Here is a 20,000-nt window from a genome sequence, read left to right as displayed (position 1 = left end):
ACATGCACATAATGATCTTATATTATTCCTTACATTGATATTAATAACAATGATAATGATGATATCGAGATATCGTATATATAGATATATGGATATATATATATTGCTATTTGACTATCCTATAATCAGATGACATTCGAACGTTCGTCGATTCGATTAATTATACATTCCATTCTCGAAACGTTCGTCGCTAATTAACATTACGAATCGGGATACCTGTAAAATTCCTCTCGTGCTCGACGACAAGTATGACATCCGTTTCTGTACAACGAAAAGTATGCATAATTTCAGCTGAACGAGAAGAATTTGTCCACGTAATATTGCGTGCTATTTCGTGATTCGATTTTCATTCTTCGTTCATTCGTATTTATGTATATACAATTCGTACGTAAGTTAAACAAAAATCGATTAAAAGATATTTCCTTGTTTACGCTTAGATTACGTTAATAATAATAAATGAATCAAGTACGTTTAGAATCTATATTAGAAGGATTAAAAATTGGAATGTATAATTAATTAGACATTTATTATCATCACAGATTATAATAGTAATAATAATAATAATAATAATAATAATAATAATAATAATAATAATAAATTTATTTCATTGATATATTTTATGAAATGAAAATAATATCTTACTTTACTTAAATCAATTTAATTAAAAGTTTTAATGAGCCGCGACTATGAGCATCAAATACGAAGTACTGCTGGCTGGTATGCGATAATGTACGATGACTTTGGATGATTCGAGTGTTGATTCGTCGATGCAGGCAACTGCATAGCTGCCCTGATTATTCATGATATTCACGTAGTTGATAATACCTAAATGAAAAAGAAAAAAACCAACAAACGAACTGATTTAATGTTTCGATTCGTCTTACAAAAAAAAAACAAAACAAAACAAAAAAAAAGATACGTATATGAACTTTCACTATATTTTAATATATTCTAGGAGAAATAAATTAATTATAATATATATATATATTATATTGTAAAATATTATGTTTTACATTTAGTAAAAATATATATATATATATATGTCTTGTTATTAAGATTTCATTCAAAGTATCATACATAGACGAAGTATAAACAAAAAAGAGAAAGCGTAGTGTACGTGATTACGTATTTTATGTACGAGTGACATTGAGAGTGAAACCCACAGTGTTTGACTCGACGTCGAAGGATAAACATGTTCGAAAGCCTTCAACGTTTATTTTTACGTCGATCGTCGTCGCGTAAGTATTACGTAGAACGACGAGTCTGTTAACTTTGATTAAGACGCTCTATACGTACTTTCTAACGTCGTAAAATCGTAAAGATTCGATCGAAACTTACCATTCGGTACGCTCAAAGTCATCGAAAAACTATGGATTCCTCCTGTTGGATTATCGAATTGTAGAATTCTCCTGTAGACAACTTCGTTTGGATATCTACCACCTGCAGAAACATCTCCGACGAACGTCGTTGAACGATCAGCTGATGGTACTAATTGTTTCTATAAAAGGACAGAGAAATAAAGTATATATTTTATTTTATTTCTTTTATTAATTTATTTATTTATCTTTTTTCTATTTGTTTTTGAACGAGAGTTTCGAGATTTGTTCGCGTTTTTCTTTTTCTCTTTTTTTTTTTTTTTTCTACAGAGATTAGTGACGCGAATATCGAATGAATCATCTTCAAGGTGTTGTATAAAATTAATTATATAGATCGAAAAGAAAACATTAATTAATAATAATAATATGTATATATATATATATATAATAATATACATATATATATTTACACAAGTATGATGCAACTTTCACTATATAATTTGATATAATTTGCATGTAGATTCGGAACAAAAAAATTAGATTGTAGAGAATTAATTAAAATACGTTTCGTTTATTAGCTTCGAACATCGGACTATAACTAACGAAAATAACTAATGATAAATATTTCGTTTCCATCGATTGATCGACTTAATTCATTAAATTAATTAATTAATTAATACACATATATTTTACTTATTTGTTAAACATCGAACGGAAATGTTTAATGATAAATATTTTCTTTTCCTCCAATTATCGACTTATTATCAATTTCGACGTATTCGTAACTTCAAAAAAAAAAAAAAAAAAAGAAAAGTAAACGAAAAAAAAAGAAAACATTATTATTAATATTAACAATAATAATTTCTCTCTCTCTCTCTCTCTCTTTCTCTCTCTCTCTTTCTCTCACCAGTTGAGTTTTCGGCACAACGTCGTTTTCGTTCAAGCTGATATCCGTTTTCTTCGTTTTTGAAACGTCGATCGCCGAAACGATCGTCGAAAAAACGAGTCCGACGAGGAACAGAGAGACGAGGAAGGATGAACGAAACATTTCGTACGTTTGTTTCGATGTCGTTTCGTTGCCTCCTCTTTTATAGAAAACCATCGAAGGTCCGACTTCGTGTTGAACAGCAGGTTTTATCTGCAGCATACTCGTTCGTGATACTCATTCTAATTTCATCGGCTGTCTTCTCCTTCTTCACCCCCTCTTCCCACCCACATACCCGTATCTTATCCCTACCCCTATCTTTTTTCTTCGTTGAATACAAATAAAGTAATAGGCTCGCACGTGGGTGTGTCCGATTAGCTAAATCACGAAGCATGTTAAAGAAAAAAAAAAAAAAAAAAAAAAAATTGGTATGTAATTTGTATACAAAGGATATGTATTTTTTCTTTTTTTTTGTTTTTTTATTTTCTTTTTTGTAGGCGTATAAGGTAGGACAATAATTCTGATCGTTTTGAATATCTCCCTTTTCTTTTTTTTTTTTTCTTTTTTTTTTTTTTTTTAGAGTTATGAAGAAACTTTCTTTATAAAGGTCGTATGGTAGAAAGGAGTGGGCGAGTACGAACTGCATGTTTATAATATGACAGTAATAATTCTTTTGTAAGCACAAAGAACATATGAAGGGCAACTGTGTGTATGTGTGCGTGTTTTTTTTTTTTTTTTTTTTTTTTTTTTTAATATATATTTTTGTATGCTTCCATCGATAGCTGCATTGATCAATGCAATTCGATATTCTCTATAATGAAGTATTAACCCATGTATTGTAGAAAAATTATTAATTTCAGTAATATTTTAATTTACATATTGTTAGATAAAAATTTAGAGAGATACGACTAATAGTAAAATGTACTGTAAGAGTATCAATAAATTAATATTGATAAGTCTTTCGAGTTTTAAATTTCGTATCATAATAACGCAATATATTAATAAATATGTCATTTGTTATTTTAAATAAACAATATAAAGTTTACACGATTATAATAAAAATTGTAATGATCTCGTTCGTAGTTTTGCGTCTTTGGTACTGAAAGAATAGACAAGGAAAACAAAGATCGAATTTTTAGTTATTAACAAAATCGATTTTATTATATCGATATTATTGCAATATTTAAATAAATAAAGAATAAATTTCCCGTGAAAACGGTGGTTTTTTCAAGTTTCTACGACTTTTCGTTCCGAAGATATCGCCTTCGAAAGATTTTCATTCATAATTCATATAGTACAGCTGTTCGTAGTAATAATAATAGTAGTAGTAGTAGTAAGGTTGCGTAAATTCTCGGAATTTATATAGGTCAGTGTGTCACCGAGCCAATTTGAATGAAATTATGTGGGTCAATGAATCGTAGTAAACGCGTTTCACTTACATATATGAAAATATCTCGTGAATTAAAAATCGTAAAGACTTGATTCAAACGCCATTTTAAACGGTAAAATTCTCTCTATTTTTTTAATAACAAATTGTTAATAATTAACAATTGTTATAAACAATTTTTATAAACAAATTACAAACGTGATTAGTCTTATTTTGTACAAAGGAGAATATAGATTGCGATTGTTCTATAAAATTACATAAATTAATAAATCATTAATAAACTAATTGTTTTTTTGTTTATTCTCGAAAAAATTATTTCTTTTTAACATTATTAATAATCATTCACGTGGACATATCTTTGGAATTAAAGATCGTAGAGAGTTGATTCGAACGTCATTTTAAAGGGCATAATTTTTTCTATCCTTTTTTTTTCTAATGTATTTGTTAACAATTAATTAACAATTTGTTATAAACAATTTTTATAAACAAATTCTTGCAAAATAAATTCATGTTATTTTTCCAACTAATATTACTTTTTATCATCATTATTATTATTATTTATTAATATTTTAATTTTTATTATCAATATTGTTATTTGTTTTATTACCTATAATTTATCTCTTGCATTCTTTTTTAACATTAGTATTCTGTACGATGACTCTATACAAATTTGACAGAATGTTATGAATGATCAAAGGAGAATTGTGATTAATTAATACGCGAATTACAATATATTCTACGGAAAAGGCAATTTTATCTTTTTCTTGATTAAAGGAAATAACTATATGCGGCAAAAACAGGGAGTCGATGCAAATTCAGGGAAAGCTGACCCTTTTATTAGCATATTAAATTTCGTCGAACTTTCGCGTACATTTTTTTGTAAAAAGAATTACACACATACACCCACACACACATACACAAAATGTTGAAAAGGGTTAAAAAAGAAGAAGAAAAAAATAGACAAATGTGGATGAAGAATATTAATTCATTGCTAATTAGATTCAAAAAATACAAAACGATGAAAACTAGTCTGCATTTATTTATCTTTTACTTATTATTATTATTATTATTATTATTATTATTATTATTATTATTATTATTATTATTATAACTAGTATTATATATTCTTTTATTTCTTCTTCTTCTTTCTCTTATTATTATTATTATTATTATTATTATTATTATTATTATTATCATCATTATCATTAATTAATTAATTAATTAATTGAATGAATAATTAAACGAATGTGAAATAAAGAAAACACTTACTCTTTCTTTTTTTCTTTATGTTTTTACAATGATGGTTACATAAAACAGACACACTTTTTTACTCGTGCACTGTTCTACGAGTTTCCACATAAAGTCCAACGACACGAAATTTAAAACTCTCGAGAAGTCTATTTCTTTCTCTCTCTCTCTCTCTCTCTCTCTCTCTCTCTCTCTCTCTCTCTCTCTCTCTCTCTCTCTCTCTCTCTCTCTCCACTCTCTCACCCTCTGTTTTTGTCTTATAAAAGATGCCTTTCTTACGAGAAAAAGAACAACTCTTTCTTACAAAGAAAGGTGAAAATTAAGAGAGCGACAGAGAGCGATAGAAAGAGAAAAAGAGAGAGAGAGAGAGGTAGATAGATAGATAGAAAGGCTTGGCCTTGTCCGTCGACATGCTTTTTCTCAGTGTTTTCAGAAATACCCGGGGGCTCTTTTAGTCCAGAGTACTACCCTTAAATCCGAGTGGTATATATAGTTCGAGAAACGAAGATGAACGGGAGATATAGCGAAGTAAGAGGGGTATATATATATATATCTGTCTATAGAAAGAGAACGAAGTAGAAAAAGTCATGGGAAAATGTATTTTCTTTCTTTTGTTTTCTTTTTCTTTTCCCCCTTCGAGTTAAAAACCATCTCGAGGCTTAAGCTTCTTATACCGGAGCTAGACTATTCGTAACGATGTTTTTTTTCTTTTCTTTTTTTTTTTTTTTTACTCGTCGATTTAAACATACCGAATGCTTTTCTTTGATTTATTTAAGTATTGTTATATCTCTTAAATTCTGTCTTAATTAAAGGAAGCTTCTTTCTTTCTCGTTTTTTTTTTTTTTTTTTTTTATTTTATATATTGAAATGCGTTGTGTTCGTAAGGGCGATAAAAGTCAGTACAAAAATATCATTTTTTATTTCTTTCTTTTTTTTTTTTTTTTTTTTTTTTCATAAACTATTCAAAATCGTGCGTATATCGTTCGTAAAAAAAAAAAAGAAAAAAGACGATAATAATAAAATATATCGGGAAATAAATGACGTTCTTTTTAGTTTCATTATTTTCTTTCCTTTTCCTTTCTTCTTCTTTTTTTTTTTTTATCCACGCAAATAATTTAATTCTACTTCCGTTGTATAGCGAACGACACGAGATTTCTCGTTAATTGTTTTACACGTCGTTGATTGGAAAAGTCCAATGCGACGCCCATTGGTTGATCGACAGAGTGGCCATTACGTTTTACTGACTTTTGCAATATCCTTCTACGTTACGAAGGATTCCGTATAGATGTAGATTAGTCGAGCTAATCTTGTTTTGTTTTAGGTTTTGTAATCTTGTTTTAGAGACAGACAACGAATTCGTCAATTTCCATCGATTAGATTATCACCCGAAAACTTTTCTCCTATTAGTTAATTGGTTAATTAAAATTCGTGTAATCACAGATCGTAGTGATTTTTCTATCCTTTTTTTATTTTATTTTTATTTTATTTTTTTTTTATTTTTATTTTTTATATTTATTTTTATTTTTTTTTTTCAAGAGAGAGAGAGAGAGAGGAGGAGGAGGAGAATCCAGAAATTCCAGTATTTGTTATATATCAACCGGTCTGTTCGTTTATATCGTCGATACAGAAAAAAAAAGAAAATTTACATACGTAGTCATGTACCTATATAAAATTTATTTAGGAGTCTATCTGGGACATTTTTTTTTTTTTCTTTTCCATTCACTTTTTTCATTTCAATTTCTTTTTTCTTTCTTTCTCTCTCTCTCTCTCTCTCTCTCTCTCTCTCTCTCTCTCTCTCTCTCTCTCTCTCTGTTTTTTCCCTCTCTTTCTCTCTCTCTCTGTTTTTTCCCTCTCTTTCTCTCTTTCTCGAGGACACTTATCTTTCAGAAGAAATCAACAACGACGTCACTCGTCGCGACGAGACAACTCCGAGAAACTCTGTGCTCGCCGATAAATCTGGGTCAATTAATTAGAAGGATAAGCCCGTACGAAGTTGGAACTTAAGCGTTTGGAATCCTCGCCGATAGAAAATAATTAGTATCCGTTATTCGAAATGTTTCGTAAAGTCGTTGTTTCAATCGTCGTCGGTACCTCGTTTATAAAATAAAATTAAAGGGTGCGAATATGTGTGTTCGTTCGTGCAAATACCCTAGATTTGATGACGGATTTATTTATGTACGTATATTGGATATAATATATTGGTAAAATTCATTTAATCTAATTATTTTAGTCAAAATATTTGTTTTTTATACAAAAAAAAAAAAAAAAGAAAAGAGAAAAGAGAAAATATGAAAAAAGAGAAAGATACGTATATATATATATATATATATATATATATATATATTCATGTATGTATTAGTTTTTCACAAATATCACTTATACCTTGAAACGCGTACTTTATTTTCATTTCATTTAATTATATCGTAGTATAATATCCGCTACCCTTTACGAAGTCTTGCTGGTTGTTATAACCCAACGAAAAAAATAATAAAAAATAAAAAAAAGAAACGAAATATCCACATTCGTATGCAGATCTTTATACGTATAAATATTTTCTTCGTCTTCACGAAGATCAGTCGTAATAAATTTCGAAAAAAAATTTAAGGATACGAAAAAAGATGAAAAAGAAAGAGAGAAAGAGAGAGAGAGAGAGAGAAAGAAAAGGAAAGATTGTCACACGCATTGAAATAATTTTGCTTTATTCTTTTTATTTTACTTTATTTTATTTTATTTATTTTACTTTATTTCTATTTTATTTTACTTTATTTTATTATTATTTTTTTTTTTTTTTTAAGATCAACTCCGTGCGATTAAAATAGAAAGAAAGAAAAATACATATATATATATATATATATATATATAGAGAGAGAGAGAGAGAGAGAGAGAGAGAGAGAGGCAGAAAAAGAGAGAGATTAAGAAAGAAGAGAACCGGGAAAAATGTTAAGGGATGATCGTCGATGGGCGTGGGCGCAACAGTTGCGTGGGTATGCGCGTTTGCCGAAGGTATACGAGGGTGTACGAGGGAGTGAAAGGGAGAAAGATGGTGGTGGTGCTGCACGTAGAGTGGAAGGGGGGTTGGAAACCGGCAACCGATGACGTGCCTCAGTACTCATCTAGCATCCTAGCCGCGAACAACCCTTTCGTCGAATCTCCGAACGTCGGTTCGTGTTTCGTCGGCTCTTCGCCGAATTATTTTCTCTTTTTCTAAGAGAATAATAAAAAAAGAAAATAAAAAAGAAAATAAGAGAATAAAAGCAAAGAGATATGAAGATAATCTATCTGTAAGGGTCAAGAGGTAGACTCAACTTTTTTTAAACAATTTCATTGTTTTCGAAGAGAGATCTATAGAATTTGTTAATTTTTTTTTTGTCTCTCTCTCTCTCTCTCTCTTTCTTTTTTTTCTGATTCCTTTTCCTTTCTTTTTTCTAGAGAAATAGTTCGGAAAGGGATCAGAGAAACTTATTCTTTTTTTTTTTTTTTCTTTTTTTTTTCTTTTATTAAAATTCGTATTGAACATTTATACGGTATAATTTGTTTGTTAAGAACAAACGAGCGATCAATTTGAAACAATTTGAGAAAGAAAGAGATAAAGATCGTACGTTGGAAATAAGCAAAATTAAAAGATTTCTTTTTATTCCTCTTTTCTTTTCTTTTCTTTTTTTTATTTGTTTGTTTGTTTTGTTCTTTTTCTTACTTCTTCTTCTTCTTCTTCTTTTTCTTTTTTTTCTTTTTTTTTTTTGCTTATCTTCAGACTCCGCAATCCGTGTTCTCTCTTTACGAATAGTCCCATTCGAGAAGTTGAACTTATAGAACATTGGCATTCCCAGGGACCAAAGTGTAACCAAGATCTCTAAGAAAGTTCTCGATACTTGAAAGTTCATAGTTCATTTTGGTTCTTCGAGTGCGAGACGATATTTCTTCGAACGCGAAGTAAGACGGTGTGTGATCTGAAAGGATGAGAACGAGAATAGCTGACAAAAGAGAGAAAGAGAGAGAGTGAGAGAGTGAGAAAGTGTGTGTGTGTGTGTGTGTGAAAGAGAGAGAGAGAGAGAGAGAGAGAAAAGGTAGCTGAGTGAATAAATGAATGACGATGTTTAAACTATTCGAAATTCGCGCCATTTCTTATCGAGATTTTCTACTCTATTTCTAAAAGAAAAAGTAAAAGATAGAGAAATAAAAAAAAACAACACGCGTTGATCTTCCAACACGTTGATCTAAAAAAAACGATTTCAATCATAATTCGAATGATTTTTTTTTTTTTGTAATTTATTATCATCATCATTATTATTATTATTACTACTACTACTATTATTATTATATTTCCGTATTATTGTGTCAGCCGAGAAATTGGCGGGAAAAATAAAGAAAAGGAAAATTGAAAAAAGAGAAGAAAAAAAAAGGAAAAATGAAAACGTTAATCTTGTCGAAAAGTTGAGCTTTTGTTCAGCGAAAAGCCACGTTGAGAGATTATAAGCGCACGAACGTGAGAGCGTGTATATGTTTTACGTTTGTAAATGTGTATATTTATGTGTAAATGTGTATCTGTGTGTAAATGTGTGACTGTCTTTCTATGTGTACTAGTTTCTTTCATTTAAAAGTGAACAACGTAAACGTGGGTCTTTCTATAGAGTAGCTCAACGTTCAAACGAACGAAAGCTAGTATTAAACGTGATTTAATTAACCTTATCGATTTTATTTAACCGTTTACTATGAACGTTTGTTAGTTTCTAATGCCAACTTTACTTATATTATAATCTAGATTTTTTTTTCTTTTTTTTTTTTTTTTTTTGTATATTTTTGCAGACCTCGTTATGAGAACTTTGAAAAGAAGAATTTTATTTCAATTAAATTTTCAAACGCTTTTTATTTCTTGTTTTTTTTTTTTTTTCTTCTTCTTTCTTTACTTCTATTTCCTTTTTTTTTTTTTCCTTTTTTTAGGTTTATTACGAATAAAAGTCAGCATTTGTTTTCACGATAAAAGAATTCATTTAAATAAAATAAACAAGATAAGCTTTAAAAAAGAAAAAAAAGAAAAAGAGTGAGATCCCGACGATTATTGAGCCTATTGCGAATTTATCGTAAATGTCGCCCCGTTGATTATGTAACGTTGACATTATTTTTATCGACTAATTATTATTTCAAATTTTGCAGAGAGAAAGACAGAAACAGAGAGCTTGATTGATGAGATTATTATTTCAGAAAATACATATATATATATATATAAAGTAACAACAAATAATACATTTGATTGCTCGGTCGTCGTCGGATTGTCACATTTTTTCCATTTCATTCTCTTTTATTATTATCATTACCTTTTATTTTTAATAGTATTAAATTAAATCTAATCTTCACTCGCTCTCATAAGTGTGAATCTATTTTCTTTTTTTTTATTTTTTTGTTTCGCTCGAAAAAAAAATAAATAAAAGGAAAGTGAGATATATATATATATATATAAAGATAAAGGTTTCGCTCAGTTAATTGACTTTGTAAAAATCCATTGATACTACTTTTCCAACGCATCCCTCTTTTTCTCTTTCTCTCTCTCTCTCTCTCTCTTTCTCTCTCTCTCTCTCTCTCTCTCTCTCTCTCTCTCCTCCTTTCTTCTTTCTGCACAACGTTGTCATCGTTTTTCACAAAGTCATCGCCTAGATTTCTTTACCATTTGACGAGCGCGCGAACGTCGAAAGTTATTATTCAAATAATTACGTGCTCGACGTCATGCTTATGTTGCTTTTTTCTTTTATTTTATTTTTTTTTTTTCTTCTTACTATTTCTCCTTTTTACATTCCTTGGATTGTAACTCTCTCTGTCACTCTCCCTCTCTCTTTCTCTCTCTTTCGAAGAACTAGACGAGTAAGTACATGCTTAAGTATTTTGCTAACGAGCAACGCTGGCCTAATGCTAAAACGTCCATTAAAAAATTCACGATGTTAATTCGGATGTTAAAAAGGAAAAGTAAACAAATTCTTACGGTGACATCGTCTATGACGTCATTTTGTTATTTCCTCTTCTCTCTCTCTCTCTCTCTCTCTCTCTCTCTCTCTCTCTCTCTCTCTCTCACTTTGTATTTTCTTTTCTCTGTGTTTTCCTTTTGTTTTCTTTCCTTTTCTTTTCCTTTTTTTTCTTAATCATTCACAAAAGTATTTAGAGAATTATATTCGTCCCCTTTCTCATTCGTAATTATGAACTACAAATATTATTTTAATGCGAAGGAAAATTAAAGAAGTTCCTTTTCAAACATCACTTGTTGTAGTTCTCACATATTTATTAATGTTTTTCTTTATCTTATTTTTCCATCATTTACCAAAAATTTTACTCGTTTATTTCCTCGTTCGATAATTCAAACGACAAATAACAATAACAACAACAACAACAACAATAATCATAATAATAATAATAATAATAATAATAATAATAATACAAGAATTATAACGGAAGATATTTTTAATGAATAAAAAATAAAATGAAAAATATAATGAAAAATTGAACGTTGACGCGTAAATATATGTAATATACAGCAAACGGTAGAACGATTACATGCGGTCAATTTCGCGTTATGGATTTTGACACTAGCAAGGACGACGGATTTTCTACGGATTGCTTTGAGATGCATAAAACACGATCGGTACGGACGGTCAAGCTCTCGGAAACAGGCAACAGCTGGTGAACACGTATTTCCATTTATTCGTCGGCATGCTTTCGAACACGTTCTATCTATTCATAGACCGTCACAGAAATGTTTATCAATTGTATTACGGTGATTATTATGGATGAAAAGCAATATTCGTTCTTTTCACTAATTTTTTTTTCTCCTTCTTTCTTCTCTTTCTTTCTTTTTTTTTTTTTTTTTTTTTTTTACAATCCACAATAAAAGTTCACCACAATTACATTATCCATAATCATATGTTCATAAGTATATACGTAAGTACGTGTTAAAAGAGAAAAAAGAGAATTCATTAGAGATTTTAATTAACCGACATGCTCGACAAAGGATTGAACTATTTTTTTTTTTTTTTCGAGTTCTTTTCCTTTTCTATCCTCTTTTTTCTTCTCTTCTCCTTTCCTTTTTTTTTTTTTTTTTTTTTTTTATTTCCACCCAACTAACGATAGATACATCGCTTCATTAGCATTGTTCCATAAAGAAAAAGAACATAAGAGCAGAAGATATTTCCTCGTAATGTAATTCGACTATATCATTAATTAATTATTACGCGTTAATGAATCCTCCTATGTAGGTAATAATGAGAACGATGAAGATACGAATTATTTCATTTGGAATATATTTTCTCGATCGATAGATCGATTAGTTCGTGAATGATCAATTCGTTTTTAAGTTGGTTGAACGTCCGATAGAGATTGAGAGATAGAGATAAAGAGAAAGTGAATGTGTGTGTATGAGAGAAAGAGAGAAAGACAGACAGAGACAGAGAGGGAGAGAGAATGAGAGAGAGAATGAGAGAGAGAGAGAGAGAGAGAGAGAGAGAGAGAGAGAGAGAGAGAGAGAGAGAGAGAGTAAAGTTTACCAGACGACATGACGTCGGAAATTACGTCATCTCGTGAATTTCCGTCCTCGAACGTTGCTCGTGCGCGAAAATCTCATTGACCGTCGTCCTTGGGATTCGCATGAGCAGAAAATCGAGCGTGTGTTAGCAGTCGCGAATGTGAGCGCGTGCGCGCGCGCACGTCCATCGAATGGCAGGAAATTTCAATAATGGAAGTACCGCTCTATTCGAAATCATTTCCAGAAACGAACGAGTATAGACGATCATAAAATTTTTCTTCTTTTTTTCTCTCTCTTTTCTCCTCTTTCTTTTTTTTTTCTTTTTAATTTCTATTATTCAATCGACGATCGAATCAATCGTTTATCGATGGTTAATTAGCTCGACAGAAATAAAAGACGAAGTTCACAGTTCTTTCTTTCCTTCTTTTCTTTTCTTTTTTTTTTTTTTTTTTTTTTTTAGATTCTATGTACTTTTAAACAAATTTTTTTTTTTTTTCTATTTGTAAGATTTTTAACATGTTTTTTTTTCTCTTTTCTCCTCGCGTCTCGATCCCCGTCGTCCATGATTGATCAAAGTAGACATTGGTTCGTTTAAAAAAAAAAAAAAAAAAAAAAAAAAAGGAAAAAAAAAGAACAAAAGAAATGAAAGAGAAAAGAGAAAAAGAAAGGTGTGGAAAAGAAAATAAGAAGTATCCCTCGATTTTATTCTCTTTCGATATGAATGCGATGCCGAGTGGGAACTTTGACGTAGGAATAATGTCAAGTGCCTTAACGATACGACGACGATGATCATAAAAAAAGCGAGAGAGTAACAGAGAGAGAGAGAGAGAGAGAGAGAGAGAGAGAGAGGGAGAGGAAGACGTAGCAAAGCTTTTCTATTTCGATCGTGGCTTTTCCGAAGCAAAGACGTTTCACCGTAAGTATGTATTCGCTTCACCGCCTTCCGAGGTCAACGTTGAGAACTCATAAGAGTTCAAACTCTCGTCGTATTCACGGTTCCTTGATCTCTTTCTCTCTCTCTTTCTCTTTCTCTTTCTCTTTCTCTTTCTCTTTCTCTTTCTCTCTTTTTCTTTCAAAAAGAAAAACAAGAGAAAAAGAGAGAGAGAGAGAGAGAGGAAATAGGAAAATAAGAAAGAAAAAAGAAATTTATTTTTAATGATTTACATGTTCATTTAGTCGCAATTTACCTCGGTAAATTACTCGCTTGGACCTATTAAAAGAAAGTTTCGTTCATAGGATAGAAATGTAGATAAGCGTGTAAACGTTAACGCACTGTTGTTAATCCCGATTGAAGAGAATTGAATCATTTCACACGTCGGTCGTGAAAGATTCGCGGCTACGTTGTATTTAATTCTATTAAATGTATACGTGTCCTACATTATATAGAGAAACTCGTCCCTTGGTGAATTCAAAGTTTTGGTTAATTGGAGAGTGTGAGATCGCGTAAAGATTTTAGCTTATGTGAAAAGAAAAGGAAAAAATGGAAGGTAGAAGAAATCGTAATGATAATAATTATTGTCGTTATTATTATTATTATTATTATTATTATTATTATTATTATCATTATTATATTTTTATAAGTACTTGCAGCAAAAACAAAAGTAGTAACGATTTATATACCGAGACAATTCTCTCACAAACTTTGACACCACTTTCTTTTTTACTTTTTTATTTATCATTATTATTTTTTTTTTTTATGTCCCATTAATAGCGATTTCTCTTTTTTTTTTTTTCTTTTTTCATATCTCTCTTTACGATCCACTTTCGGTTGTCGTGAAAAGAAGGAAAAACAAAATTAAAAAAAAAGGAAGAAGAAAAGAAAGAAAGAAAGAAAGAAAGAAAGAAAGAAAGAAAGGAAAACGTGAATTGTAGGTATCAAAGGACAAAGTTTCTGGTCGCTCGATAAAACTAATCGTCGATCGGGAGCCTGTCTTTCGCATTCGACCGTTCTTATTTTTGGTTCTTCTAGACAGTTTCGTTGCAGCTGTATTTTCTCCTTTTCCACTCTCTTTCTCTTTCTCTATATATCACCCTTCCACCCTCTTCGTTCCCTTTTTATCGTGCCTTCGAAGACTTCAAGTTTCTCGATTTCGTTTTGTCCTCCTTTAGAAGTTCATATCATGTGACTCACAAACTCACCACGAGAAACTGTTGTATCAATTTTATCGCTTCGTTTCATCCTTTATAGAAGAGAATTAGCGGAAGAAGTTAATCACAGACGAAAGAAATCATTTTTGTTCCTCCAGAAACATTTCTATCTAACGTAGACAAAATTTCATATTTCCCATCGATTTATTTAGATCGATTCAAAATAATTGATAGGAGCATAATCCCTCGCGGTATAGTTAAATTAATCTAAAGCACGGCCAACTGTTCCTGTAGATATAATTAATTACGAATTTATCCTGTTACGTTACTCTAATAACCCGCACGAGCTGTGTTGACGCGACATTGAATGACAGAATTAAAGGAGAAAAGGTATTACACAAAAGAGAAAAAAAAAAAGGAAATAATACATCTCTATATTTTTTCCTCTCGAATATTTTCTCTCTTTTTTCCTTTTTTTCTTCTTTTATTTATTTGTTTGTTTGTTTGTTTGGTGGTTTGTCTGTGCGTTTTTATAATTTTGCAATTAATCCATCGTTTTGACCAACACGCGGAAACGTTTGTTGTGACATTAAATGATATAATTAAAATTAAAATAATAATAGTAATAATAATAATAATAATAATAATAATAATAATAATAATAATCCTTCATTTTTAATTGTTTTAATTTTTTGCTCTCTCGAGTATCTTCATTTTCTTTTTTCTTCTTTATTTATTTATTTTCGTAATATCGTAATTACTAAGTTCATCGTCTTTCATATAATTTATTAATTTAATTAATGATATTATCGTTATAATACATACCACGAAACAAACAAGCGTGACTAACGATTAAAGGATATCTGACATATCCATGAATTATATAAATATAAACACTATATATATATATATATATATATATATATATATATATATATATATATATATAGTAATACTAATTTTATCCGTCAATTTGTGGTTGCTGATTGCAAACGCATAACATAACAAACGAAATCGATAACGAGGAGACAATTCTATCGCATTTATCGACAAAGTGATCATCGTGGAAAATGAGGAATGGTGGAGGGGAGTATCGAGGGTGGCAAATAACACGCAAGAACTGTTCCGAAACAATCGATATACCGTTTCGTAATCCCTAGGGTCATCCGATCTTGCAAATCAAAAGTAGAATTCTCTCGATTATCTCGTAGCCTCGAAGCGTCGATAATATCCGGCGCTTAAGCGAATCTAATCGTATTCGATTACGATTGAGTATCTTTTCTATCTGCCTATAGAAAATATTTTTAAAAATTCCGATTCGTTCATTCGTTCGTTCGTTCGACCTTAACAAAATCCTTTCGTTAGATCTTTCGAAAAAAGAAAAAAGAAAAGAACGAACAATAAAATTCAAAAAAGGAGAAAGATCGAATTAAGTCTTTGTTTAATTTCAATGATATTTTATCGAATGACATTTTTCCTTCTATCTTATTCGTAATTAATATTATATTAGGACACAATAGATATTTATTCGGTGCATTAAATTCATCGACGAATACTTTATTTATTTATATATTATTTTTGGAAATATCAATGAAGGAATAATCGAAAAGGAAAAGAAGATATTCCGATTACATTAGAACATAGCTTGTTTATATCGACGAATTCCGAAGTTAACGTTAACTTTTTTTTATCCCGAAGATTGTCTCCGATGAATCTTGAATTTTCTTCCGAGTCACTCGAGAGAAAGATATAGAAAGAGAGAAAAAAGTAGAAAAAGAAATACAAAAAAAAAGAGAGAGAGAGAGAGAAGAAAAAAAAGAAAAAGATAGAGTTCATTGGCGAGGTGACGACGAAGAAACGAAATAAGTGGTGGAGCATGAATAAGTGTTAAATTTACTGTGAACTTAAAGCGTAACGAAAAAGAAAGAAAAAAAGAAAAGAAAAGAAAAAAAAAATAATAAAACGATTCGATAATAATAATAATAATAATAATAATAATAATAATAATAATAATAATACGTGTGTGTTTTTTCTGTGTGCGTAATCATCGTCGTATGTGTATTCTTCGCGTACGTACATATATATTATAAGTGCGCGTATTTACGTGTTCTCGTCCACGTACGTGTGATATGGTAATGGTGGTGGTGGTCATAATATTAAGAGGCACACGATGCAACTGATGATCTTGAACTCCCTGTTGATGTTCGACCTCGTGTTCCTGTTTTTCCTCTTCCTCATTGGAGTATCCTGTTTCGTCTATTATCTACCAGGCACTCGGCCCCCACCTTTTGCACCTCACGAAATCATCACGGCTAGAACGCCGCCGCGTTACGACACGCCTATCGACAATGTTTAAGGTTGGTACATAAACACACATATATATATACATATATATATATGTATATGTATATGTATATGTATATGTATATGTATATGTATATGTAATCATGACAATTTTGACGTTAATAACGGGCATTTGAATTTTTGTTAGAAGTGTACGATTAACTATTTTCTCGAATCGTATCGTTCTCTGTACGTTTCTTCTTTTTTCTTTTCTTTTCTTTTCTTTTCTTTTTTTTTTCTTTTTATTTTTGCTTTGTTTCTTTAATGATACGTTTTATTTTATTTAGAAGAAATTTCTTTCGTTATATATTTACAGTTTTATGAGTTGTTTTAATTTTTTCGTTTTATCATACGTTTTGGTTTGTCCGAAAAATTCCTTGCATTTCTTTACATGTCTCTTTATGTATATCATATATATATATATACGATGAATATCGAAAGGAGACATTTGTCGATAGTTTTATAAATTTTTTAATATATTATTTATTTTATTATTTATTTATTTATTTATATTATTTTATTGAGTATGAAAGACGATAATCGATACATATATATTATATAAAATATTATAAATAAGTAGTAATAATTTCTATTATCATTTATACATACATACATACATACATACATACATACATACATACATACATACATACATACATACATACATACATACATACATACATACATACATACATACATACATACATACATGTGTGTGTGTATATATATATATATCCATCGGATAAATATTTTCTTTTCTTAGATTCATCGAAACGAAGATGTTTTCGTTCGAAGAAAAGTAAGATTGTCGGTCGTTCGTAACTTCTTCTAGTTTCTAACAGTAATAAGAAAATTTCCCAGATCGTTTCTTGCTACGGTACGATTAGCAAAAGAGGAAGTCACGTCCGTGTTTGTGTATGTGCGCTCGTGCACGCTCATCTACGTCTGCGTTAGTCGTAAACGCGTTTTCCGCTAGCGAAGCGTAAAGAAAGTTACTCGAACGCGATCCAAAAGAGGCAAAAGTGTATCTCCTTCGTCTGGTTTCTTTGGAACGTGAGTTAGTACGTGAATATACACATACATACATATATAGAGTGTGTCTCGTTAAAATTCTTACTTTCGGTACAACCCGTGGAAAACACTTTCTACGAATGACGTATGTAATTACGGAAGAACGAAGAAAAAAAGGAATTAATTAATTAAATGATTAGTAGTTAGAATAGAAAAATATATATATATATATATATTTACAAAAAAAAAAGAAATAATAAAAATAATGTTTTATGGATCATTAAATAATAGATTACTAGAAATAAATAAAATAGAAAAGAATAATATCGTGCATGTATTTGTGTAAATTTCGAATATGTGATTTTTTATATTTAAAAAAATAAATAAATAAATAAATTTATAAGTACAGTCATATAAATATAGAAATACATATACGCGTATGTACATATATGTATACATAGCAATTCGCGCATATATTCGAACACTCGTAATTACATTCGTACGCTTGGGTGTTTGGATAAAAAGGAGAAGAGAAAAAGAAGAGAGAGAGAGAGAGAGAGAGAGAGAGAGAGAGAGAGAGAGAGAGAGAGAGAGAGAGAGAGAGAGAGAGAGAGAGAAGAAAGAAAGAAAACATGGAATATCTATGACATGATATATACGTAAATATGTAAAAATACTTATGTATTGTACATGTATACGATACGTATACGATACATATACCTATAAATGCGTACGAATTTGATCTTTTCGAAAAAGCTTTCCGTTTGAAGTCGACGGTTTATTGGAGTTGAAAAATACGCTTAGATGATTACATGCACGTATATACACATAGATACATACATAGATACAAACATACACATATATGCACGCACAGAGGAATGAGAGTGGTAGATGAAACGAGCTTTGCTGGGAGCGTCGACAAATTTTCATGTTTTTTCCTCTCACTTTAAAAAAAAAAAAAAAGAAAAAAAAAGAAAAGAAAAAAGAAAAAGAAAAAACAAGAAAAAAAGATTTAAAAAAAAAAAAAATAGAGAAAAAAAAGGAAAGAAAGAAAAACAAGAGAGAAGAACAAAAAAAAAATACGTAATAAAAAAAATCGTTATGATGAAAGTTATATGCACGATATATTTACGTACGAGTATTGTGTGAATATATACGTGTATGCGCGTGTGTGTGAGTGCACGCGTGGCTTTCGTGTATTCGTCATTGATATATGTACGTGTACGAATTCTTCTGAACGTACAGACTACTCCGGCTCGTTGAACAAGGAAGGTCGAATTGAAATTTCTCTTTTTGTCAGCCAAAGGCACCGGTGTTGTAGATAAATCGAGGGCAAGCTTTTACAATATATCTGTATATGTGTGTTTGTATATATATATATATACACATATACGAGTGTGTATATGTGTTATAGCTGATAACGTCTAACAAATTTAATATGCACGCCCTGCCCTTCGGTAGTATCGTTTTAAAGGTTCAATTTTTGAATCCTGATATGGATACATACATACATATATATGTGTGTGTGTGTGTGTGTATGTGTAAGTGTATACATAGTAGATAGATAGATAGATAGATAGATATATATGTATATATTCTTATCCTCGCTTTCTTGACAATGGACACGAGAATATTCGATCGACCTAAAAACGAAAAAATCGGATTAAAACGTCTCCCCCTTGTATAATCGATATCGTCATATATATATATATATATATATATATATATATATATATATCGTATATTGATTAATACGATTATAGTATTCGATCGAATGTTAACGAATTACAAAGTTAATTATTTCAATTTCAATATTAACGTATTAATTTACGATTATGATTAAATTTCGAGAATGAATCGGAGAATAAAAATCGGAAATCGAGAATCTAGAAACGGTAGTAACGTTGGTTGGTGACAATTATTCGCTGGCTTGCAGACAGACAGAAAGAGAGAAAAAAAGAAATAGAGAAAGAGAAACTCGGTGTAGAGTAAAATCGTCCGATTTCAATCGAGTTTCACGTTTTATGCGATTTCACAAAATTAGGTATGGTTCGTGAACTCTCGACGAGAACTAATCGATCTTTAATTAATTTCTAACTGCTAACTTGATGGTATTAACGCTGTCATTTGTCTCTTTCTATCTTTTTCTCTATCAATTTCTCCATCTCTTTCTTTATCTTC

General features: G+C 30.2%; 2 protein-coding genes across 3 annotated transcripts in view; one reads left to right on the top strand and one right to left on the bottom strand.

Moving 5' to 3' along the window:
- Positions 1–20,000, top strand: part of LOC122631959 — a 73,069-nt gene that overhangs the window by 16,095 nt on the left and 36,974 nt on the right. Inside the window, exon 1 of one of the 2 annotated variants that reach the window (XM_043818236.1) lies at positions 16,475–16,822. The exons of the other annotated variant lie outside the window; for it this stretch is intronic. The gene's annotated coding sequence lies outside the window, so the exon portion shown is untranslated. Of the gene's footprint in view, positions 1–16,474; positions 16,823–20,000 lie in introns of those variants that run through there. 2 annotated transcript variants of the gene reach the window in all.
- LOC122631985 lies at positions 649–2,478 on the bottom strand. Its single transcript, XM_043818293.1, has 3 exons — positions 2,224–2,478; positions 1,339–1,498; positions 649–825 (listed from the first exon to the last, which is right to left on the bottom strand). Exons 1-3 carry the CDS (start codon positions 2,461–2,463, stop codon positions 671–673), a joined length of 555 nt encoding a protein of 184 aa, XP_043674228.1. The 5' UTR covers positions 2,464–2,478; the 3' UTR covers positions 649–670.

Source organism: Vespula pensylvanica, chromosome 9, assembly GCF_014466175.1.
Source record: "Vespula pensylvanica isolate Volc-1 chromosome 9, ASM1446617v1, whole genome shotgun sequence".
Lineage (NCBI taxonomy): Eukaryota > Metazoa > Arthropoda > Insecta > Hymenoptera > Vespidae > Vespula > Vespula pensylvanica.
Note: the sequence above shows the minus strand (reverse complement) of the source record. Positions and strands in the feature narration are given on the sequence as shown.

Excerpts from the sequence above, each read along its gene's own strand:
- LOC122631985 (XM_043818293.1), bottom strand. The coding sequence starts at position 2,463 with ATGCTGCAGATAAAACCTGCTGTTCAACACGAAGTCGGACCTTCGATG. Across the intron at positions 1,499-2,223 it reads TTGTGCCGAAAACTCAACTG|AAACAATTAGTACCATCAGC; the intron begins GTGAGAGAAAGA and ends GTCCTTTTATAG. Across the intron at positions 826-1,338 it reads GACTTTGAGCGTACCGAATG|GTATTATCAACTACGTGAAT; the intron begins GTAAGTTTCGAT and ends TTTTTCATTTAG.